At 45.4% G+C, this 24,134-nt stretch overlaps 2 protein-coding genes and 1 long non-coding RNA gene across 10 annotated transcripts; 2 read left to right on the top strand and 1 right to left on the bottom strand.

The window, feature by feature from the left end:
* Nucleotides 1–1,327: 1,327 nt before the first annotated feature.
* LOC140634982 (uncharacterized) lies at nucleotides 1,328–11,617 on the top strand. 4 transcript variants are annotated; one of them, XR_012032312.1, is made up of 5 exons: nucleotides 1,328–1,482; nucleotides 4,961–5,002; nucleotides 6,640–6,752; nucleotides 9,060–9,171; nucleotides 11,411–11,617. It is a non-coding gene; the product is annotated as an uncharacterized lncRNA (long non-coding RNA). The 4 variants fall into 4 exon arrangements; XR_012032310.1 differs by having other exon boundaries at nucleotides 6,637–6,752; XR_012032313.1 differs by lacking the exon at nucleotides 1,328–1,482 and adding an exon at nucleotides 2,771–2,951.
* TMEM200C (transmembrane protein 200C) lies at nucleotides 5,964–20,116 on the bottom strand. 5 transcript variants are annotated; one of them, XM_072828801.1, is made up of 4 exons: nucleotides 19,682–20,116; nucleotides 18,839–18,883; nucleotides 17,106–17,267; nucleotides 5,964–16,752 (listed from the first exon to the last, which is right to left on the bottom strand). In XM_072828801.1, the coding sequence occupies exon 4, from the start codon at nucleotides 16,656–16,658 to the stop codon at nucleotides 14,652–14,654; it is 2,007 nt and encodes a 668-aa protein (XP_072684902.1). In that variant the 5' UTR covers nucleotides 16,659–16,752; nucleotides 17,106–17,267; nucleotides 18,839–18,883; nucleotides 19,682–20,116; the 3' UTR covers nucleotides 5,964–14,651. The 5 variants fall into 5 exon arrangements, with proteins under 5 accessions (XP_072684902.1, XP_072684904.1, XP_072684907.1 ...); XM_072828803.1 differs by lacking the exon at nucleotides 19,682–20,116 and adding an exon at nucleotides 19,066–19,363; XM_072828806.1 differs by lacking the exon at nucleotides 17,106–17,267.
* On the top strand, nucleotides 19,409–23,749 carry LOC140634856 (uncharacterized). Its single transcript, XM_072828513.1, has 3 exons — nucleotides 19,409–20,682; nucleotides 23,241–23,357; nucleotides 23,464–23,749. The coding sequence occupies exons 1-3, from the start codon at nucleotides 19,409–19,411 to the stop codon at nucleotides 23,480–23,482; spliced, it is 1,410 nt and encodes a 469-aa protein (XP_072684614.1). The 3' UTR covers nucleotides 23,483–23,749.
* Nucleotides 23,750–24,134: the final 385 nt, after the last annotated feature.

Here is a 24,134-nt window from a genome sequence, read left to right as displayed (position 1 = left end):
TATCAAAATCCCAATCATATTTTTTTACAGAAATAGGAAAACACATCCTTAAATTAATGTGGAATCTTAATGGACCCTAAATAGCCAAAACAATATTGAAAGACAAAATTGGAAGACTCATCCTCCTGATTTTAAAACTCAGTACAAGGATATAATAATCAAAACACTATAATATTGGCATATGTAGACCGATGAAATAGAAAGAGAGCCCAGAAATAAGCCCTGACATATATAGTCAAATGATATTTGACAAGGTGATAAGACCATTCAGTGGAGAAAGGACAATCTTTTCAACAAATGGTATTGGAAAAACTGGATACCCAAATGCAAAAGAATTAAGTTGGACCCTTACCTAATACCATACAAAATATGTATTCATTCAAAATGGATCAAAGACTTAAAAGTAAGACCCAAAACAACAAAACTCTTAGGGGAAAACATAGGAAAAAAATCTTCATAACACTGGATTTGACAGTGGATTTTTGGATATGAGAGCAAAGATGTGGGTAACAAAAGAAAAAATAGAGGTATTGGACTTTATAAAAATTTTCAAATTTTGTGCATCAAAAGACACTATCAACAGAGTAAAAAAGGCAACCCATAGAATAGGAGAAAATATTTGCAAATCACATATCTGATAAAGGATTAATATCTAGAATATAGAGAACTCCCAAAGTTCAACATCAAAAGACAACCTGATTCAAAAATGGATAAAGAATTTGAATAGAATTTCTTAAAGGAAGTTATAGGAATGGCCAATAAGCACATAGGAAAGGATACTCAATATCACTAATAATTAGGGAAATGCAAATCAAAACTACAATCAGATTCTCGTTACACCCATTGGGATGGATACTATATTTTATTTTGTTTTTAATTTTTTGGGATGACCTCTATTTTTTTTTAAAGATTTTATTTATTTATTCATGACAGACACACACACAGAGAGAGAGAGAGAGAGAGAGAGAGAGGCAGAGACGCAGGCAGAGGGAGAAGCAGGCTCCATGCAGGGAACCTGACGTGGGACTCGATCGCCGGTCTCCAGGATCATACCCCAGGCTAAAGACGGCATCAAACCGCTGGGCCATCGGGGCTGCCCTGGGATGGCTACTATTAAAAAACAAAACAAAACAAAAAAAAAACAAAAAACAAAAAGAAACAAAAAAAAAACAAAAAAACAGAAAACAACAAGCATTAGTAAATACATGAAGAAAGTAGAACCCACGTACACTGTTGGTGGGGAATGTAAAAATCATTCAGTTGCTATGGAAACAGAATGGTGATTCCTCAGAAAAAAATAAAAAATAGAATTAATGTATGACTCAACAATTTCACTTCTGGCTATATACCCAAAATAATTGAAAGCAGTCTCAAAGAGATATTTATACATCTATAGTATACAGCATTATTCACAATAGCTAAAACATGGAAGCAAATCTAGTGTCCATTGATAGATGAATGGATAAGCAATATATGGAATAGGTAAGCAATGGAATATTATTTAGCCTTAAAAAGGAAAGAAATTCTGACCCATGCTAAACATGGATGATCCTTGAGAACATTAGATTAAATGAAATAATCCAGTTACAAATACTAAAGAGTAGTCAAAATCTTACAGATAAAAAGTAGAATGGTGATTGCCAGAGTTTGTGGGAAGAGGAAATAGGGAGTTGTTGCCTAATGGGTATACAGTTTCAGTTGTATGAAATGAACAGTTCTGGAGATGAATGATGGTGATGGTTGTACAACAAGGTGAATGTACTTAATACCACTGAACTGTACACTTAAAATAGTTAAGATGGTAAATTTTATGTTATGTGTAATTTACGACACACACACAAAAAATTGAACAAGAGCAGCAATACAGCTCTGTTCCAGGGTGGTCTAGAAGCATATCGATAAAGGTAAGTCCTCTTGTGGGCAGAGTTTCAAGCAGTGTGCCTGGGTGTTCATTTTGGCTGGGAGGAAGACAGCCCAGAAGTATGGCTCTGCATTTATTCAGGATATAAGTGTAAGGCATTTAAGAAGGGCCACAACTGGAAAATTGTTGACAAGAAGGTCTCGGTAAAGAGATACGTGGATAGTCCTATTTGAATGAACACGGAGTATGAAGGTACTTGTGTCCCATATAAATGCTCACCAAAGAATAGTCTCAGGAGAAGAGGATTTTAATAATCAGGTAGACAAGATGACCCATTTTGTAAATGTCAATCATTTTCCTTCCTTCTATTATTGTCTGATGGGTTCATGGATGATCATGACGGCAGAGACCATAGTGAGCCCTCCAAATGGAGGCAGGTTTGATTATATTGGGTTACTTCTTCAAGGGAGGGACAGTGCTTTATTCTCCCTAGAACATACACATGTCTAGCTAAGAATGTGTCTTCCCTGCTAGAATGTTCCCGCTAAAACTCTATCTGTAGGCTTTGAGAAGGCCTTTTGCACGATCATGATATTCCATAGTTTTGATTCTGACAATATCCTGCAATAGGCTAATGCTAACAAAATTCACCAGTTTCAGTCATCTCAACAGCCAGCCTGAATAGTAGAATGGCTTTTTGAAGACCAAGTCACAGCACTAGCTACGTGGCAATACTTTGTAGGGCTGGAGAATATTCTCTAGAATGTGTGTGGTGTTCTCTGAGTCAGCAGCCAGGATGTGTTGATCTTTCTCCCATAGCCATGATTCATGTGTCCAATAATCAAGGGATGGAAATGGGAGTGATTGCTCTCACTATTACCCTTAACAACTTACTAGTGAAATCTTTGCTTCTGACAGGCTGCAGGTTGGAGTTCTGCTGGATCTAAAGATTTTAGTTCCCAAGGAAGGAATACTTTCAACAAAGGACACAGTTTGGGTTCCAGTAAATTGGAATTTAAGACTGCCATGTGGCTTCTTGGGGGCTCCATGCCAGCAAACCTACAGGCAAAGGAGGAAGTTACTGTATTAGGTAATGCTGTTGATTCTGACCATCAAGGAGACATTTGCTATTACACAATGCTAGCAATGAGGTTATCTGGAATGCAGGAGATTCTGATGGTGCCTGTTTTAATTCTCATATCTTATAAAGAAAAATTACAACAAACTGACGTAGACAGGAATGCTCCTGGCACAGAACTTTCAAGAATGAAGGTTTGGATCATCCACCAGGAAGGGAACCACAACCAGCCAATGTGCTTGCTAAAAGTGAAGGGAATATGAAATATAAACACTCTTTTTTCTTTTTTCCTCACTCCAGCTTTTCATTTGTCTAACTCATGATAGGTTAACAGTGGTTAACTTTTTCAGATCTCAATATTTAGGGTACAGGATGGCAGAGGATTGGATGTGACTCAGCAATAAGAAAAATGAACATCACTCAAAGAACCACTGAACTTATGTTGTTTTTTTAAGAGAGAGAATAAGTGTGTATTCAGTTGTGTGAGGGATCATTTTATCATGTTAGGTAGACACATGATCGTCTTATGTCTTTATTTGGAAGTTAAATATGGCTAAAGGGGTGTATATGGATGCCAAGTTGATGACAGATGGATTCTGATTTTTTTTAACACACACACACACCTATGCAATTTCTCTCCACTTATCACACGTAAATATTATTCCTTTGCACACCAGTAGCCTCCACTAGAATATGATATTTCAAGGTCAAAAAGTACACATCCTTTTGCTATCTTCATTGTTAAACAAAAAGTCTGAAAATTAGAAGGTTTATGATAAATGTTTGCTAAATAAATGGACAAATAAAAGGAACAAGGGTGGAATATGAGGCCAGCAATTAGTACTCTGGTCAAGAAAAAGGGAGCCTTGCAGTGGACATTTGTTCACATTTCTAGGATATGAACCCAGGTACATAAAAGAATTCAGAAAGAACACAGAGTGAGATTATGTTATCTGTGGGAATAATGGGGATAAAAATACTTACTACCTGGACTACAGGTAATAAGAATACATCTTAGGGGGAGAGGGTAACAAGGAAGGGCATTATTTTTATAGAAAAAAGCATGTATCTTGAAGAGGGTATTTATTTTTACTTTAAGGAATACCTACATCTACTCAACAGTAGGGGGAGCAAGATGCAGGGAAATCTAAAATTTTAGAACATTAACCATAAAAAGTGTGAAGAAGATACGGAGTCATGTATGGATAAAAGCATGATAAAGTGATTTTTACACAAAACACTGAAAATGGGGTCTTGATATAGTTTAAATGCTGACTTGGTTTAAAATGGTTTGAAATTGCCCACCAGAGCTCTAGCGTGGCAGTGCACAGTTCAAGGGAGATTTGGCCATGATCAATGTAGGTGTTCAAATGAGGATAAAACAGAATAGATTGTTCTTAACCTAAATTAACTGATTCGTTCTTTAGCAGTGGTAAAGTCCCCAATATGTTTTTGCTAATTAGGCCCAATCTTGAACCCTTTATTGTGGTCTATGAAAAACCAAAATTGGAGTGAAAAATACTATTTAAATGAGCTTCCGCAGGCATAATATGACATGAGATAAAATTTGCATCGTTATTGCTGTATTTTGCTTGTTTTGTGAACAAGGATTATATTCTACCTTGAAATTCAAGAAGAAATTCATAGTCTATTTCTATGAAGTCTAAACTAGAGAGAATCCAGTTCACTTCAAGTGCATGACATCACCACAAATGAATGTTTATGGTGTTACCCTTTGAGAAGAGTTCTTTGAACACTCTCCACAGCCAATCTTCCCTTACAAACACCCCCAGCTGGCATCAGAACAAGTGTAAACTATCAAAATTATTTTGACCATATCTGAATTTTCTAATTATAGAGTCTAGAAAAAAAATCCTGTATATTCAAACTGAGCAACGTGGTTGCACAATGAATTATTCCTATTTTAATTTAGGTATGCAAATTGAGTCTGAAATCAATTCCAGTGCATGTACAATTGACATTTGTTTGGTTCACTTCACGTTTATGGTTTTTTTTTCTAGTCTTACGAAGCCCGCTTGGCAAGGCCTGGAGCTCTCAAGCATGTGAGTCTTCGCTTACGCTCCTCCTATTGACAATAATGGGCATGATGAGAATGTAAACTATTCTATATGAAAATCAAAATAGAATATAACAGGTGACCACAGGATTGTTCACTGAGGCTTATGTATCTACTTTGCTAGTATAAATATGAGCCTGGTCTATAACAGAATGCCGTTGCAAAGAAATAAAGTTAGAGTATTTGTTGATAATTTAAAGTTGCCATCTGTGTCAGAGAACTGAAGCAAGGATTTTCTTACCGTGTGATTTTTCACAGACCTCACCGTAAGGCAGTGAGTTGCAAAGATGACTTTGCTTTATGTTGCTGTAAGTTTACTGATGCATATCATATGTACACACATCTGAGACCTTTTTGGTCTGTAACTTTTGCAACTCAAGATCCCATTTAATGCTTCCTTCCACTTAATGGTATCCTTCCACTTAATGCTTCCATCATCAATCCCAGTTTTCATTTCAACAGCCTGATTCCCAAATTCCAGGCCAAGATCCAGAAATCAATCTCAGGCACTCGTATGAGTTTTAGGACATTACAGTAAAAATGTTCTAGATTTAAGATGTGTTCTCTGGCTCATCTTCTCAACAGTCTCTCCTTCCTGTCTTTAAGATTTTTATGGAGTACCTATGAGTCAAAAAATCCAGTGGCTGGATTATTCATTCTGACACCCAGGTGGTATCTTATTGCTGTCCTTCCATGAACGAAGTAAGCTAAACAACACTGGGATTTCCAGTGAAGTTGTTTTTCCTAACATGCGTAAAGGAAATCAGAGAAGAATGAGGCAGGCCTGTGACACTTTGAGGACCTCTTCACTTTCAGGGGCTAGAAAAGGCTATACATTCAACCACCAGCTCCAGGGGTTACAATCCACAACAGCCTTTTAGAATTGGAGCTTACAATTTCCTTGCAAATGACTGTGGGAGCATGGCTAAATAATTATACATCTCAACCATTGTGTAAACCAGTTTAATTAACATTTTCCAGGCATGTCACAGTTATACAATCACTAAATAATTTTCTAAAATTATGTTGCATTAGAAATTGCTACACATCAACTTGGATTATTTTTACTCATGGTTCTAATCATGCCTGAAATACGTTTTTTTTTTTCTTTTTGTATCATTTTATTTATATTTATTTTGCTAGTATTTGGTACTTCCATTGGAGATGATTCATACTTACAGGCTAGCCAGATGCTCTGTTCAATTTATTTGTAAGTGTAATGTTTAATTGCCATTGACTTTATCAAAGCTGGCATTTTTTAAAGCAGTTATAGCATTATTAAATTTCCTTCTCATCCACTTTGTAATAAAAGAAATCTTGGAACACATTCACTCCCATATCCCAGCTTAGAATACACCGTAAAAATAAAAAAGTTTTTGAGAGTCCAACATTTGTGGGATCTAAGAAATGAGGAGATTGCAAACATGCACTTTCATCGTGGTTTGGCTTTTTGGCAGCACGTTTCTCTCTATTTGAGAAGATATAAAAAATTGAGTGCAATTACTATATTATTAGTAAGGTACTCAAATTACTTTTTGGTCTCCTTTAAGCCCATTGTTATTATTATTACTTCTGCTAATAGTATTATAAATGCATTCTTTTTTTTTTTTTTTTCTAAAGTAGTAATCCCAAGCAAGCAAGACTGATAATTCAAGAAATGTTCTCAGGCATGAAACTGAAAGGAAATTAAGGATACAAATGGAAGAAATTGTACAATCAAATGTGCAAGCACTGAGGTAATATTTTGTGCTCCAAACACATTGAGATGTGTGGTTATATAAGCAGAAGGATTAGCAGTTAGGTCACCAAATTAGTCTTTTGAATTTTCTTGCTCTATCAAGAATTCAATTTGCTTCCTGGCATCATTTACTATGCTGTATTAGCCATAGTACTTTATCTATCAGTATTTCCAAATTATAAGCCTCTTACCCATAAATATATCTCTATGAAAGATTTATTTAGTGGCTCTGACAATAAAACCGCAATTGATAATATCTGTTGAACTTTATGTGCAAGGGAAAGCGCTTTTGCAAAATTCTCACTTTTGTGGATTAGAAAAAAGAATAAACACATTATATATTTTTGCCTTCACTGTTTTAAGCACTAAAAAAGAGCCTGGAGGAAACAAATGTGGGGAATTCCAAAAAACAGAAGGATACTATATTTTTGTCTACTTTAATAGAATATTTATATTGAAAAGTAGATTTTTTTGGGGGGGGAGCTATCTTTTAGTCAGCAGTTTGGTGAGTAAATGAATTATTAGGCTGCACTCATACAGTGTCGAACCATTATTCTGGCTGAATCTGGTTTCAGTAACCATCCCCAAATTATTGCCTGTTTAGAAATTAGAAAGCATGGTCTTTTTGGTGTATATCTCATACACATTTGCAAAAGGATAACTAGGCCTGAAATAATTTTTATTTTTGCTAAGAACATGGATGTGAGAAAAAATCCAAATGGGATGCTTAATTAACAAGGATAAATTATTTTTGATCTGATATAAATGATTTTGCAAATTGACATAGAAATACATTCAGTTACCATGTCTAAGTTCTGTAAAAATGCCCTGCACTAAGATATCCTCAAGTTTATGCTGTTTCCAATGCTCACAGCACAGGGATCAAGGCAACATTATCCAGCATGCCGGAAACACACAAACATTGCCAAATGGCAGGTTCCCCACTCAGCTTTAGCCCTTTATAACACATCTAGAGAAATGATTTCCAGGACTTGAACATTAAAATTAAATTGTTATTTTAAAGCAGTATATAACTCAGCACAAATCATTCTTGCTCATAAATATAGTTTAGTTCCAATGAGAATATGGAATAAACATCCATGTACTGATACCTCTCAGGAAAGAATTCTTGCTAGTTGAAGTCAGTTACAAATGGGGAATAATTAAATGTCTAATGGTAAAGAATAGACATTTGGAGTATTTTAATGCCCAAATCACTTCCACCTTAATTCCGAATGTTTCTACTACTGATAAAAGGAGATAGATAGACAAATAGATTGGGCTTTTGTTGTTTTTTGTTTTTTCAAAATAAACATGTCCCTCTGAAGTTGTGGGGATTCTAGGGAAAGTCAAGTATAGTTGTCTTATGAAACATATCTAGCTTGCTGAATTGTGTTGTGTCCATGTAGTTGCTCATGCTGATTCCACTGTTTGACACATCATTCCTACCTTCTTGCACCTCGCTGACATTTTCTTCATTTCTCAAGATTCATCTGCCAGGGTCCACATCATGATACTCGTGACACTTACATTATATTCAAATCATCGGTTATGCGCCTGTGTCAAGAAGATCTGCAAGATCCGGTGATCTGGAATTGTGTCTTAAAGTTTAATCCTTTCCACCCAACAAAGTGCTGCCTGACTTATGATAGGCAGTTAAAAATGTATCTTGAAAGAGAGATAGAACAATTTAACCCAAAATGAAGTATGTATTTTACTGAAAGGGCAACTCACTGCCTCAGACAAAGCTGTTTACTCCTACAAGTGAAAAGAAATTATTACTTTTCAGTTATGTCTGAAAAACAGAGTAATAAGGCAGTTACCACATAAAACAAAGCAATGGCCAAAGACCTACACTAACGCAAAGAATTTTTTTTTTTGCCTGCCTTGCTTCAGTTGACCTAATACACCAGTTATAACTGATATTTTCATCCTTTGAAAGTATAGACATAAAGATACTCAAATTTCTCAATGTAAGACCAATTTTTTTATATCTTCCCATTTCTTTTCCATTAGCAAACAAAATTAGATGTTTAGCAATTCTTAGAATAAGTGGATTTGTGTCAGTGACACAATGTTGCGCTGAATTTCTGAAATATTGAAAACTATACAAATTAATGTCCAACCATGCATTTGCTGAAAAAATATTTTCTAAGGAATAAAAGTGACTGTAATGTTTCATTTTAAGACACTTGTCTACAAACCCATGATCTCCAAACCAAATGACCACATACTCATATGTGAAACAAAAAGCTTTCATTGTGACTTCAATCTTATTTCATGTTTTTTTGTTCTTTTTTCACAGGACTCCTTTTCTTCCACCTCTGGGTCTGCTTCCTATTTTCCTCCCTTGTGATTGACAGTCAACCTTCTTGCCCTTAATGGGGCTCAGTCACAGCGTGGAGTCTGAAGCAAAGGTAAAGCCATGAAGGTTATTGAGACAGGTGCATGCTGCTTCATGATATTGCAGGTGAATTTGCATAAGCTTTTTTAGTCTTTTGACTGGCAACATCACGAGCAGGAAACACTCTGTTCTCTTAGCAATGAATCAGCCGCCCATCCTGTTTGTCATACAGGGCCATAACATAGGCTGGCATTATTGATGGGGTGGGTTGAGAGTCAGTTTAAAGTTGAATAAATATATTTTCAGGTGGTAGAAATCCTAACGTGCCCCCCAGCTCAGGGGTGAAGGCTAAATTCCCAGGAGGGCAGTCATTTATAACTCCGACTGTGTCTCATAACCATATATAGATCCACAGCCCAGTGCTTTTCTGACATCATAAAGAAATAGATGACACACATAATAAGAAACTCACTTGGCTTGGCGAGTGGCAGGCAGTGTTTGACTAAAGTTGTGAATGCAAATGGACCCCTCAATTTGTGATGACTTAATATATAAAAAACAATTTGCACATCCATTTAAAGAGACTTTCTTTTTTGAAGGAAGAAAAAAAAAAAAAAACCTCAAAGATGATTTCCCTAAGAAGAGAAACAAGTCTCCAAATGCTTTTCAGAGCTAGTCATTCAAAAACTTAGTCTAAATATTCACCCAGTGATTTTTACCCGAAAAATAAAAAATAAATAGTCTGGATTTATAGAAAACAAACTCCACAAATATCAATCCTACTCTTTATTTGAACGTAAAATGTGTTTTTGTATCTTGACAAAAATGCTATTCTGACCAAATGCACATTCATCAACTTTGTTTGTTCTAATTTTATGTTGTTGGAGGGCTTTTTTTTTTTTAAGCTCTGTAACTCAAAAAGAAAAATTCAAAACCCCATCTTCAAAAAGAAATCAAAATGACTAAAGAGAAAACCAGTATGGAAAAAAACCTTTTGTCTAGAAATGTAAATAGACCAACAGGCCCCTGCCCCATGTAGGTCTTCACTGGAGCAATCCTCCCAGGTCGCTCCTCTAACAGAAAGGGGCCTGGACTGCAGGGCTAGCCCGGCCTTCCTGATTCAGCCAGCCTCCTGGTCGGAAAGGAATACTCATGAAATAGAGCCATGTAAGCAGTTTGTGGCCACTTTCATAACTATATAATGTTATGACAATGGGACCGTGAGGGCCCATACCTAGCTCTCAGTAGTTCTGTGTTCTACTAGGGACATTGCAGGGGCCGAGCTTCTCATTTCTTGAGGTCCAATTTTTCTTCCTAATATATTTAAACTATATAAAGACTTCTCAATGCAGGGTAAGTTTGTCCCTAACAAGTGAGTAGTATATTTAGCCTACTAATTAATTTTCTGTATTTTGCCTTAAAAATAGCAGCTAACATTGACTGAAGGTTTATTTGTGCCAGGAGTGATTCTAAGTTCTTTGAGGATATTAGTTTATTTAGGCCTCATTTAAATAATTCATTTCATGAGTCAGATGCTCTTTATTCTCTCCACCTAATAGATGTGGAAACTCAGGTAAAGGTTATGTGACACCCCCCCCCCCATCCAAGTCATGCTTTGTTGCCTCATACTTTAGATTTTTAAACCTGAAATTATTCCATTAATAAAAAGGAAGGTAATACAAAATGATTTTAACAGATTAATTCTATTTTAAGTAAAACTTTTTATGACACTCTCCATGGGCCAAGTCCCAAATGCTCTACACAGATAGTAATTCTTTGAATCTTTGGTCAGGTCCTGAGAGGTAGGGAATATTATTATTCCCATTGGATGGAAAAGGAAATTGAGACACAGAGAGGCTAAGTAGCTTGCCCACTGTCACCCAACTAGTTAGTACAGAGTAGAAATATGGGGCGGTGGGGGAGGATGGATGCATGTGTCAACGGCTGGAATTATTTTAGCTTTCTAGTCCTGCCACTGTTTACCTTTGAACAAATTGTCCCATCTTTCTAATTCTTAGCAACCTCATTTATAAAGGGGGGATAAATTCCACGATCTCTAAAGTCCCTCCTAATAATCCTGATTGATTTGAGCCCAACAATTCCTGCCAAGTCACATGGAGAAAAACCTTGTTCATGCCACCCTGAACACTTAAACACAGATTCCAGCTTTTAAACTGGCTGTGCCTCCTAACACTTCTCTGCAAGTCTCTTAAGTACAGTTTCTGGGAAAGGATTTAGCAGGAAGCTAAGAAGGTAGAAAATATTCTGATGGTCTCCAGAAATGCCAATTTCAGTTCTGCATCTGCCAACAGATCCAGATAATCCTCAGAACTCTGTATAAATCCTGGCTCCTGGGATCCCTGGGTGGCGCAGCAGTTTGGCGCCTGCCTTTGGTCCAGGGCGCGATCCTGGAGACCCGGGATCGAGTCCCACATCGGGCTCCCGGTGCATGGAGCCTGCTTCTCCCTCTGCCTGTGTCTCTGCCTCTCTGCCTCTCTCTCTCTCTCTCTGTGACTATCATAAATAAATAAAAATTTAAAAAAATAAAAAATAAAAAATAAATCCTGGCTCCTCCATTTAGCAGGTGTGTAACCTGGGCGAGCCCTCCACCATCCTGACCTCAGTATCTTTCTCTGTAAAATGGGGACTATAAGGTTACTTCACTAGAGCTGCCATGAGGGGTAATTGAGGTGATATATACATAAAGCATGTAGGACAGAACTTGGCCCACAGTAAGTAGTGAGTAGAAATCTAGCATTATTGCAGATCTCTGATCCTCTGAAAGGGAAGATTATAAATTACCACCTTCATAATCGCAGAGGATTCTTTCTGAGGTCTGATGAAAGCCTGAGCTCCTCCCAAGGCTTGAAAAACTGAGCTTAGACTTCTTTATCTTCAGGGGAAAACACAAAAAAAGATCTAGTCAAATTGCTAAATGGATAAGATAGATTTGATTTGATACTAAGCTAGTTTACCAAAGTTATTTAATTTCTGAGGATCTGAGTCCACAAGATCAATACAAACTACAAGTGTTTAATCTGTTTTATATAAGTAGGCGATCAGTATTGTTAACTCTAGTCATTTGGTTGGACTGAACTTTCTAAGACAAGGGATAAATATTATTTATAAGGGATAAATATTATTCTCTCCACCTCTCTAGTTAAATTAAGAGGTAGTGGCTTTATAATTTGCTAAATGCCTTACAGTGCATTTTCTGAGGACTGGAAACAGGATTTTAGAGCACTGGCGCCTGTTTTCCCTTTAAAACAACCCGCCAAACTCTCTCAGTGTATTACCCATTATACAAGATAATGGAGAAGAGAAACTAGGGAAATTACAAATTGAGGGGGGGGGGAAGTATGATAAAACAATAGAGGCCAATGAAATTTAACACTATCTGGAGGTATCATTACACTTGCTTGTTGCTCTTACTAGTGGAAACTCACTTGTCCTATAGAAGAGCCAAATAAGTGAATCCACAGCTTTAGAGTGAGTTGATAAGATTAATTACAGATCCAATCTGGAAATAAATTAGGTCCTTTTAAATGGATTACAGAATGTCACACTAAAATGGTAGTTTGCAAAGTATATTCACTTTGCAAGGTTGTATGTACAAATATGATTATACCCAGGACAAAACAAATACCCTGAAATGAAGTAAAGCTTCTAGAGCTGAAGGCAATCGGAGGGACTCTATCATCCACCAGAGACCCAGAGGGATTAAGTTTTTTGCCTAAGGTTATGCAGATAGTAAGTGGATATTCCAGATTTTAGCCAGGCTTTCTTGAGCTCAACTTGAAGGAAGGGTTATTCTTCTACAGCGTGCATGCAGACAACTTATTATAACGATAATAATAATAATTACAATAACCATTTACTGAATACGCAGTCTGAGCCAGGTACTCTGCTCCCCTCTGTAGCATAACTCCTTGCCCACCCCCTCATACCTCCATGAGGTATGTCTAGTTATCCCCATTTGATAGAATGAATGACTGAGACTCAGCATTTGTGACTGTTCAAAGCTACACAGCTAGCAAATGCTGAGAGCTAGGGGCCTAGTCTCACTCCTGAATCTGCTCTCTTTCCACTGCTTCATCCATGGGGACTAACACGACCACATCGTTGACTGGTTTTCCTTTAAAATCAGTATTTGAGCCTCCTACAGTGATAGCCTCATGCCCGAATGGCCAAAAGAAAAGTAATACCACTCTTGAGATTCTCAGCCTTCACATCCAAAGGGAGAGGGCATCAGAAAGGTACATTGTTTACTGTTCTTGAAAAGTAACTAATTGACTTTTAGTAAAACCAAGTGTAAACTACCTACCAAATTATTAAAACATTACCTTTTTAGCCTACGTAGGCCATGGAGTCAAGATCATGAACTTAAAACCAAAACCAAGTAAGTAAAAAAATCCAAGAGGATGAAAAGGGGCCATTAATAAGCCTGGTGCTCTGTAGATTAATACTTTGAGGTAAACTTGGAAGTATTACGGAAAATCACTATTTATTGAATGTTTCATTCTATTTGAAAGAGAAACTCCCAAATGTTCAATACTACCTTATATTTAAAAGTTAAAAATATACTGGAAACGGGTGGAGTCATGATAACGTGGAGCATTGGAGGGAGGATAGCTACAATCATATATAGTGACATAGCAAAATATTTTAGATTTACCAGCTGACCTGTTCGATGCTGCATGTGTGTTAGAAGTATTAGTTCCAAGGCAAAATGAAGCGATATTATGTTTAACTCTTTGTTTGGAAACTTCTTTTATTAAAAAAAGATTTTTAATAACGCTATTTGCAATACAGGAGTGATAATACTCAATAAAGTATTGTGTACTTGGTAGAGTGTACTTAGGGATGTAACAATCCATCTGGATGCTGCCCCTCCCCTTCTCCATTAGATACCCTAGTAGCAAAATGTAAATACCCTTTTAAAAAATAAAGAGGCCTTTGGGCTGTTGGGAGCAGAGTAGGGGCGGGGCAAGGAAAGTGCTCTTCCCTGACACACACACTCTTGCTTCTGGCTTTGACTTCCTTCAGGAAGGTCAGTTCTCAACGAACTCAGACAAACCCTTCTATGCTCCGCAAAAGCACAGGAGAAGGAAAGCTTGTCATTCACAAGCAGCGACGGACAAAACCAGTGGCAGAGGACAGGGTTGGGTTAAAGGGGGTGGGGGCGGGGGGCAGTTGGAGTAAAGTGCAGTCACTCTCAAAAAAATATATATTATTTTGATCCTAAGAAAATTAAGAGAGTTTTATCTAATGAACTAGATTGCTGACCTTTTAATACATTTGGTTTTCATGGAACGTACAATCACCATCGGACATAAAAGACTAGTTTGCTTTTTTAAAAAATAATAATAATTGCTTGGAGTTATCTACAGGAATCTCGTGAACGCAATTCAAGGATAACATTCCGCAGCTCTTTGGGTGTTGGATGATTTCCTCGGGTACGTCCACGAGGAACCAGGGAAAGGTTAAACTCGCCGATTCAAGTGGGCGGTTCCCCAATTCTGGCTCCTTCCCGCGCTCTCGCTGCTCCTCTCCCTAAATGCCAGTGCTTTCCGGGTCTCCGTCCTCTACCGCTACGGCGCGGGAGCGGGAGATCATGAAAAGTTTCTCCTTGTTTGTAAAGTGCCTCTGCGCGGGCGGAGGGGGCTGGGCCGCGGGGCGCCCCCGGCCGGGGCCCCCCCCGGGGCTCCCCCCGGGGCTCTTTGGCGCACCCGGGGCCGCGGCGGCCTCGCAGTCTGCGCTCGGACGGGCCGCCGCTCGCGGGGCCGACTCTGCAGAGGGGCCGGCCTCCCGCGGGCCGGCGGGGCCCTTCTGGCAGCGGGGCGCGCCGGCCGACCCCGACCCCGACCCCGACCCGGACCCCGAGCTCGGCGAGGCCGGCCCGGCGGGGGGCGGGGAGCGGGAGGCAGCTCGCGCCAGAGGGCTCGGGTCCAGCTCCGCGCCGTGCGGGGCGGGGGGCGGCTCGGGGGACGGCGGCGCCCGGTAGTCCGGGAGCCCGCTGGTGCTGCGGCGCCGCACGGCCGCGTACCTGCCGGTCCTGGGCAGGCGGCCGCCCTGCCCCCTGGCGGCGCGCGCTGCCGCCGCCACCGCCACCGCCACCGCCGCCGCCGCCGCCGCCGCCGCGCCCTCGGGCTCCCCCAGCTCTCCCGGCGCCCAGCGCGTGCCGCCCGGGCCGCCGCGGAGGTCGGTGAGGCTCAGGTCGGGCTCGCCCCGCGGGATCTCCCGAGAGCCACGTTCCCCGGGCGGCCTGTGCCAGCTGCAGCTCGCGCCCTCCCCGCCCGCGTCGGCGTCCCCGTCCGCGTCCCCGTCCGCGTCCCCGTCGCGGTCCCCGTGCAAGGGCAGGAGCGCGAAGGCGCTCAGCGAGGAGTCCACGAGGGAGCTGGCGGTGCTCTGGCGCCCCCAGCTCTCGGGTGGGCTGCAGGGCGCCGGGCTGCCGCCCCTGCTGGCGGGCGCGGCGGCGGTGGCGGCGGCGGCGGCGGCGGCGGCGGCGGCCCGGCGACGGCCGGCCGCGCCCGAGCGCTCGCGGTAGATGCTGTACACCGCCTCCGCCAGGCTCGGGGGCTCCCGCGGGCAGCGCGGGGACGAGGCCAGGTCGGGCGGGGACGCGGCGCCCTTGGCCCCGCCGCCGCCGCCGCCGCCGCCGCCGCCGCCCACCGGGCCCGGGGGGGGCCACGAGCCCCGGGCCAGCACCGCCGCCGCCCCGAAGGCGTCCCCCGCGCAGCCGCCGCCGCCGCCGCCGCCGCCCCCGGGCTTCAGCTCCAGGCCCCGCGACTGCACGTAGCTGAGGAAGCCGTTGAGCGGCGGGGCTCCGGGGGGCGCCGCGGCGGGGGCGGGGGCGGGGGCGGGGGCCGAGGCGGCGGCGGCGGCGGCGGCGGCGGCCGCCAGGTCCTTGGCGCGGAGGCTGTGCACGTCGATGACGGTGGAGTAGAGGTCCCGCAGGTTGATGATCTTGGTCTTCCTGTCCCGGTTCTCGTGGAGCACCGCGTTGGCGCAGATGAAGAGGAAGATGCCGATGCCCATGATGAGGGGCCCGAAGACCTTGAGCTTGTCGGAGTGCAGGTACCCCGAGAAGAGGCGGAAGAAGAGACCCGCAGACGGGGCCGAGGCCGCAGGGGCGGCGGACCGCGCGGGCGGCGTGCTTCGGGGCGCGCCCGCCACACTGGAGTTGGCGCCCCCCCGAGCCCCCAGGGGGCTCCTGGACCGGTTTCGGCTGCCACCGCTGCTGCTGCTGCTGTTGGCCACGGTGGGGACGCGGTGGCCGCTGGCGGCGGGCGGCAGCTGCTTAGCCCCGTCCCTGCCGGTCCCGTTGGCCTTGGGCCAGTAGCCCACCACGGCCATGGCTATGCCCACCAGCAGCACCAGGATCCCGCAGAGGGCGATGAGCCCCGAGATGGAGCACAGCTTTAGCTTGCCTTTCACCACCACCACGTCGTTCTTGCGCCTTCTCTTGGCTTTCCGCTTGCGCTTGGGGACCTGGCCTGGGGGGCGGAGGGGATCCTGCTTTCTGGCGGAAATCCTCAGGAGGCCGCCGGTGGCGATCATGGTGAGCCGGGGCCGCGCGGGGCTAGTCTCCGGGGCGGAGGCTTGCGTAGTGGGGGCGCCAGCTGCCCACTAGCTGCTCCGCCACCTCCTCCTGCTGCAAAGCAGAGGAAGACAGTCAGAGGGTAGAGGCTCGGCTGCAGCAACATCCCACGCTCTGCAACCGTCCCGCTCCCAGGTCCCACCACAGGGGTACCCCCCACTCCAGGGCCACCCACTCAGTGGGGTGCCGGATGTAGAGACCAGGGGGTGGGGTGGCTGGATTAGGGCCGAGAAACGCTGTTGCAGTCATTGATAGGAGGTGATAAAACAATCTCAGAGAACGCCTTCTTTTCTTCCCCACCCCCCTCATCCCACACACCCTGTAGGTGATATTCCAGCGTCTCTCGTCTCAAACCCCCCCCTCCCCCCCAACGCTGGCAGCTGAGGAAGTGCTGAAGAAGTGCTGACCATTAGTAGAAACCAAATGTGGGGACTCAGAGCGGTGGTTGAGGACTTCCCTGGCAAAAGCCTCTCCCTTTGTCCTGTGGGAATCAGAAGCTTGCCACGGGAGCTGTACAGGAGGCTCAAGGCTCTCAGCAGAGGAATTTGTTAATGTTTAGCCCAAAGTCACTAAAACAGTCACAAAAGTTATTATTTTATAAAGACAAAGGCAATTTTCATCACTGGATGAAAATTAAAGGTCACATACTGGCAGGCAGACGACTTATTTACTGCAGATAATAAAGAGTTCATTTTGGGGACAACACTAGAACGACGTCACTCTTCTGACAATAAATCCCTCCACAAAGTTGTTTCCCACCGCTTGCTGTTTCTACAGCTACAGGCAAGCAGCCTTTTCCTCATCTCTTTTTTTTTTTTTTTTTTTTGAAACATCTGGACAGCTTCTTGGGGTGGAATATTTAGTTTTAGGTAACTGGTTATGTAACTGAGCTCTTCCTTCTGGCCTCCTCTCCTCCCCCAGAGGAACTCCCTTAAAGGTATCATGTGCTAAATCTCATCAGAGACTTTGAGAAGTCCCTTAGAATCTCTAAGATCTTTTTTTTTTTCTCCTGTGGGAAAATTACAATCTTAAAAAGAAAAAAAAAAAAAACCAACAGCCACTCTCCCATAATAGCTTTCTGACCCCTTTTTAATGTGCCAACAGCACTCTTCAGAATCCTAATATTCAAATGAGTAGGTAATTAACTAGGTATAGCAGTCTACATAATAATGATGATTTGTTGAATGACATCCCCACAAGTGAGAGCTTGTTTTTTCTTCATCTTTCTCTCATGAGGTCATTTTTAGGAAGGTAGGGTGGCAACAATCAATGGACTATCCTATAGGAAGTTTAGTCGTTTATAATACAGCCCGGGTAGGTAAATGCACAGATGTATCTTTGTGGATATCTGTGAGCTTCTAAAAATCTCAATCCTGCTGGATCCCCAGAGTAAAACATTTTCTGTTCCATTGGTTGTGTTCCCTCCTATAACAGAGATGCTAAAATTGAGGCATTGTATGAATTTGAAAGGCTCTGATATCACTCACAAGCCTTTTGGTATTTTATCCTTTATGAAATAATTCATGTTTTAGAATAAATTACCCTTTGAAAATGTGGGATTATTTAGGAAGAATTTTGCTTTTAATTGGTGCCTGGGTAAAGAGCTTTGGCCCTTGATCCCTCCATTATGTCAATCTAGGCAGAATCTTTTCTCCACTGGTGGAAAAGCAAACGGTAATCAGCTCTTTACAATGTTTGCAAACCAATGTCTCCTTGGAACTTGGTTGCAGAGAAGAGAAATACTAGGTAGTTTTGGGAGGGGTTGGTAGAGAGAATACATCTATACGCCTTTAAAATTTTGTTTTAAGTAGAGGCTGCACCAGTAAGTACAGATTGTAAAAAAAAAAAAAAAAAAAGAGTAGCTACTGTTCATCTGTCACCCCCCAAAATAAGCACATTTATTGTGTAGTTGTAACATAGAGACTGCTGTTTTAAGTGATCCCTAGACTACAGCATCTTTAATGCAATAATCTGGAGATCTGCGGTTATTTTGAGGATTTAAGAGCCAGACATTTTAGAAACAAAGCTAGGCTCAGTTGGCAGGGTGGCTCTCCCAGAGGTTAGGGAAGGGCTAGCATTTGGCTGGGCATTGATCAGGTGCAGCAGGAGGCTGAGCATATTTGAGGAGGAGGATACCCACTTGTATTTCTCTTCGATAAGGCAGCTTTGGCTCCGGGTAGCAAGACTGTAAGGAGAATTGGAATGGGTTTCAACAATCGTTTATAGATCTTTAAAATTAGTTTAATAGCTAGTAATTAACTCCCTACTTTATCATTCCTTCAGCTCCGCTGGAGGCTGAACTCCTTCATAATGTATTGCCATCTGACCTGAAATACTGACAGCTGTCAGATGGCCGGGAAGACCCACCTTTGGAGGCTTTTCTTCGTACATAATGAAGGGAGGCAAACTTAGCAGTCGAGGTTGGCTGCCCTCGCAATTTACTGCCTGGTGCTGGTCTTTCCGTGGTTAAGGGATGGAGGATGGGGCGGGGGGGGGGGGGGAGCAAAGGAGGGATGTCTAAAAATACAACCGCTTCCAAGAGAGACATTCAAGTTCTCGGCTCATGATGGATTCAGCCCCACTCTGCGTCTGAGGCTCCCCCCGCCTGTGGGCTGGGAGCGCCCCGGCCAGCCCGGGACTCGGTCCAGGTCCTGGCCCCCCGCGAGCCCCCGGCCCTGCTATCTGGTCTGCTTATTTATGTTGGAGTCACATGAGTGCAGCAGCCGGAGTCCGCCTCTGGAGAGAGAGCACAGGCAGGAGCGGAGTGCGGGCGATCCCGAGCTCGCTTCCTGCGGGCAGCGCGGCCGGTGCAGCCCGCCCGGGACGGGGACGGGGACGGGGACGGGGACGGGGACGCCCCGCGCAGCGCGGCCGCGCAGACCCGAGCCCCGGGCGCAGGGTGGGCAGGGCGGGCTCGGGGGCCGAGGGCTCACCGAATCGCTCAAAATGGCAGCACCGCGAGCCAGCGGTATCGCTCACTTACCCGGGAAGGCTGGGGCAGCTCGCGGCCGGCGCTCGGGCGCTCGGGCGACACAAAGGAACCATGGAGAAACTTTTCTCAGCCCGGGCCGACGGCGGGGCGCAGGGAGCGCGCCTCGGGGCCTCCGGCCGAACGCGGCTCAGCAGCCCGGCGGGGGCAGGCGGCCGCCCCGGGTGCGCGGGCCCCTCCGCTGCCGAGGCGGGAGCCATTTCCAAGAGTTTCCAAGAAGTGTCAGGTCCTCCGCAGCCCGCATCCTGCCCGGGAGCCGTCCCCGCCGCCGCCGCTCCCCCTGCGCCTCCCCGCGAGCCCAGCCGCGGCGCTCCCGGGCCGCCCCAGCGCCTCTTCTGTGCGGCTGCGGCGCGCCGGGCTCCGCCGGGTGGAGTTGAGCCCGCGGCGGCGGCGGGGAGCGGCGGGGACGGCGGCGGGGACGGCGGCGGGGACGGCGGCGGCTCGGGGCGGCCGGACTCGCGGCGGTTGCTAAGAGACCGGAGCCATGACACAGGGAAATTGCGGCAGGATGGCAGTCGGTACCCGGCCCGACTGGGCGGCTCGGGGCGCCCCCTCCCCCGCCCCGCCCCGCCCCGCCCCCGCCGCCGTCCCCCGCCCCCGCCCCCGCCCCCGCCGCCCCCGCCGCCCGGCCTTCGGGGGAGCCGCCGCGCGAGCACCCGGAGGCGCGGGAGAGGCGGGAGGGGCGGGGCGGGGGGCGCGGGGCGCGCGGCCCCTCGGCCTCCCCCGCCCCCGGGCGCCCCGGGACCGCCGCCCGCCGCCCGCCGCCCCGCCCGCCTCGGCCGGGAGCTGTGTTCCTCTCCCTCCAACTACCTGTCTGCGCCCCGGGCGGGGCCGTGCCTCCCGGAGGGTCTCCCGCCGGCGTCCGAGGGGCGCTCGGGGCCCCGGGCCTCGCGCCCTCCTCTGCTCGCCCTGCCCTCCGCTCTCGGGCACGACCCGGCCGGGGCTGCTTCCCCCTCCCGCTCGGGAGTTGGCGGCGGGGACGCACAGCCAGCGCAGTAAGTTGTCCCCCAGCGAACTCGGGCGGGCGGAGCGGAGCCACCCCCCGTCCCCCCCCCCCCGGGCTGGGTGCCCCGCGGGCCCGGGCAGATGCCCCCGCGCCCCAGCCGAGCCCGGCGCTGGGACCGGCCCCCTCGGGAGGGACCGCGGGGCTTAGATCGGCGCGGCTCGGCTCGGCTCGGCTCGGCTCGGGGTGCTTCCCGGGCCGCCCCTCCTGCCCCCACCCCGTGCGGTGACCAGCGAGCATTAAAAAGGAAAAACTCCACTTCTCGGGGAATGGGGTTAGGACGGAGGTGGGGGGTAGGGAGGATACCCAAACTCCCTACGTCATCTTAAAAATGAGAGAGGGAGAGAGGGAGAGATCCTGTTTCCTAGCTCGGCTCTGTCCTCTCGACTGCAAAGTGAAAACGACAGGAGTATTGAAAAAGTAAGGAAGATTGTGATTATCTGTCCAAGTGGGGCAACCAGGATTCGGAGAGAAAGCAAGAGAAGAGCAGGCAACAAAGAGTGCTGTCCGAACTTTGGGGTCCAGACAGAAAGCTGGGGGTGGGGTTGGTGGTGGTGGTGGTGTGGGTGTGGGTGTGGGTGTGGGTGTGGGTGTGCCGTGGGTGTGCATGTTATACATGCTGAGTTTTGCTGTTCAGGGATCCACAGAACCCACACAGGAGGGCTTTGCCGGCCACAGTTCCACTTACAAATTTGTTCCTCCTTAATGTACACAGCCTTCGCTTGTGTTTAAAGCACAGGCACCTGCTTTTCAAAAAGAACAATAAGGACACAAACATTTACAGGTTCAGTGATATGTGGACCTTCTAATAGGAAGGGTGGGGTGGAGATGTTTGGGGAGGTGGAAGGGGATGGAGGAGAGACGTTTCCTGAAAGGAAACGCTGCACCTGCCTGTTGGAAAGGATGACCTCTGTCACCCTTTCCAAGCAAATAATGAATCTGGGTGATGATCAGGGTGTTCAGAACCCACCTCTTTCCACCTCTCTGTTCCTGCTCAGATTTCACTAGAAAACAAGCCATGTAAAGGGAAAGTTTCAAATTACACATTGGAGTGTTTTCTTTTAGAGAAATCATTGCAAAGGAGAAATAACTAGGTCTGGCTGTCATCTGTAAAAGGCTTTTTGTTTGTTTGTTTGTTTGTTTGTTGTTTGTTTTTTGCCCCCAAGCTTCCAGATTCCTTGAATCTCAAAAATAATCTGGTATTTTGTGCAAAGACAGGATCTGAGATCTCATTTCATTACACAGCTGGCTGCCAGGGGCCGTGGATGGCAGCTCCTCTCCTCTGTGGGCCTCTGTTTGCCAAGCTGTATTAAGAGAATAATATCGCAGAACTTCATTAGGATTTTAGAGGGATTAAGTCATTAGCAGTTTCTAATTTCCGTATAAATTATAGTCATCATTTGCACATTTAAAACTCACTTAAGGGATCTGAAGAAGAAAGGAATCCTTTTCTAGACAAATAGGCCTTGGACATAGCCAGTTTTTCTTATGGTGATGACCGCAATAAGATTTATGGTTTATTACTTAGAGGCTTCCTTCCAAACTGAGCTCTTTGGAACTCCGAACTGTTCTACTTAACCTGAGTGTTACTACCCTCAGTAATTTTGTTTTTAGGTCAGGGTATCAGAGGAAATCAGACAGATCCCATCTGTTTCCAGCGGAGTCCTTTATTGTCTCTGTAATAGTATAGTATCAACATACATTCCTAGGGATTTCTGAGTTGTGTGGAGTTATCTTATTTGGCCCCCCTGGAATTATTTTCCTTCTGAGTTTACCAGCCATTTCAGTTGAGATGATTTCTGGGATTGTGGGATACTTCCTGTCACCCTGCTAAGGACTAAAGGGCTAAGACCAGCTAATCGTGATGATTCATTAGTGTCTCAAGAACTCGGAGCGCAGGACAACATACTGTAGCAGGAGAGCAATGAAGGCCTTGGGGGGAAAAGATGAGCTTCCTTTAGTTGGACTAAACTGACCTGAAACCTTTCATTTGCTCTTTCTTAAAAACAATCCTTATGTAATTTTTTTCAGTTTCATAATTTATTCACAACCCATTTGCTTCCTCTGATCTTTTCATCAACCTGGCCTGGCTCCCCAGCCTGGGCTCCCAGCACTGCTCCAGAGGAGCCGGTGGCAGGCCATGGGTCCACCCAGGCCCCTTTTGGTCTCCAGGAGCAGGCAGGGGGAAGAGCTTGGCTTATTTCAACAGCTCAGTGATGCCAACCTCTCCACACACCCTGCCATCACCGATTGCTCAGGCCGCAGACACAGAGGCAGTTTCGTTCAGTGGGATCTGGAACCAGTCTGTATCCTCCATGAACGAGCTGCTTTATTTAAGTAAGTAAATGACTTAATCTTGCCGGCCTCAGTTTCCTCATCTGCAATGGGGACAGCGACACTAATTCCTAGCATTATGGTGAGGATTAAACCAATGAAGTTTTTATAAATTAATGCCCTCCACGTGGTAAACATGAAATTTAGCTTTCAACCTTGCCAGTCCCCCCTCCCAGCTTGTTTTCCTCACTCTCCCATTCTATTCCTATTCATCAGGAGCCACATGGGACCGCATCTGCACTTAATCTCTCTGGAATGGGTTATGGAATCAGCTGCTGTGATTGAACTCTGCTGCCTGTCCACATGGCGGAGGCCCAGGGCCACTCACCAAAGGCAAAACACTCTTTCCATTGCTGCTTCTCTCTCTGTGCCCTTAGCCGGGACCCTTTTACTTCACTCTGCTGGGGAACCCCATTTTCCAACTCATGTCACTCTACAGCCAAATTCCTCGTCTGTGAAGACACAACCAAGAAAACATTCTTTAGCCTGAAGCTTTGAGGACATCACAGAAGGGACCCTCAGGCCTTCTTTCTGGCATCTTGAACACGGTGGAAGGAACCTGTTACCGCAGAGTCGAGCACAAGATGTAAAACTTCTGTTTCCTCATGGCTTTGTCCCCTGCCAGGAAGAAGCAACATGATGAGCAAAAGCAGGACAAAAGAAAGCAAGAAACTAAGCAATAGGTTTAGCAAATAAAAATATTGCATGGGACATAAACCTAAAAACGCTTTGTTGTTTATCTGAAATTTTGATGTAACTGGGCCTCCTGTCTTTTTTTTTTTTTTTTTGATTTTGATTTATTTATTCATGAGAGAGAGAGAGAGGCAGAGGGAGAAGCAGGCTCCATGCAGGGAGCCCAACGTGGGACTTGATCCGGGGTCTCCAGGATCAGGCCCTGGGCTGAAGGTGGCGCTAAACCACTGAGCCACCCGGGCTGTCCTCCTGTCTTTTATCCACAACTCCACCACAGCATATCCTTGGTAGCCTCACAGATGTTTTCGTGGCACATGTAAAGGATGAAAGAGCCTGTGAGAAAATGTGAACTGTAACAGTACATTAAAGCCTCATTTGATTTCTTTGGGAAACAAGATAGGCAGAAAAACACTGAGC

The sequence above is a fragment of the Canis lupus genome, chromosome 6 (assembly GCF_048164855.1).
Source record: "Canis lupus baileyi chromosome 6, mCanLup2.hap1, whole genome shotgun sequence".
NCBI lineage: Eukaryota > Metazoa > Chordata > Mammalia > Carnivora > Canidae > Canis > Canis lupus.
This window is presented reverse-complemented; position numbering and strand designations above follow the sequence as displayed.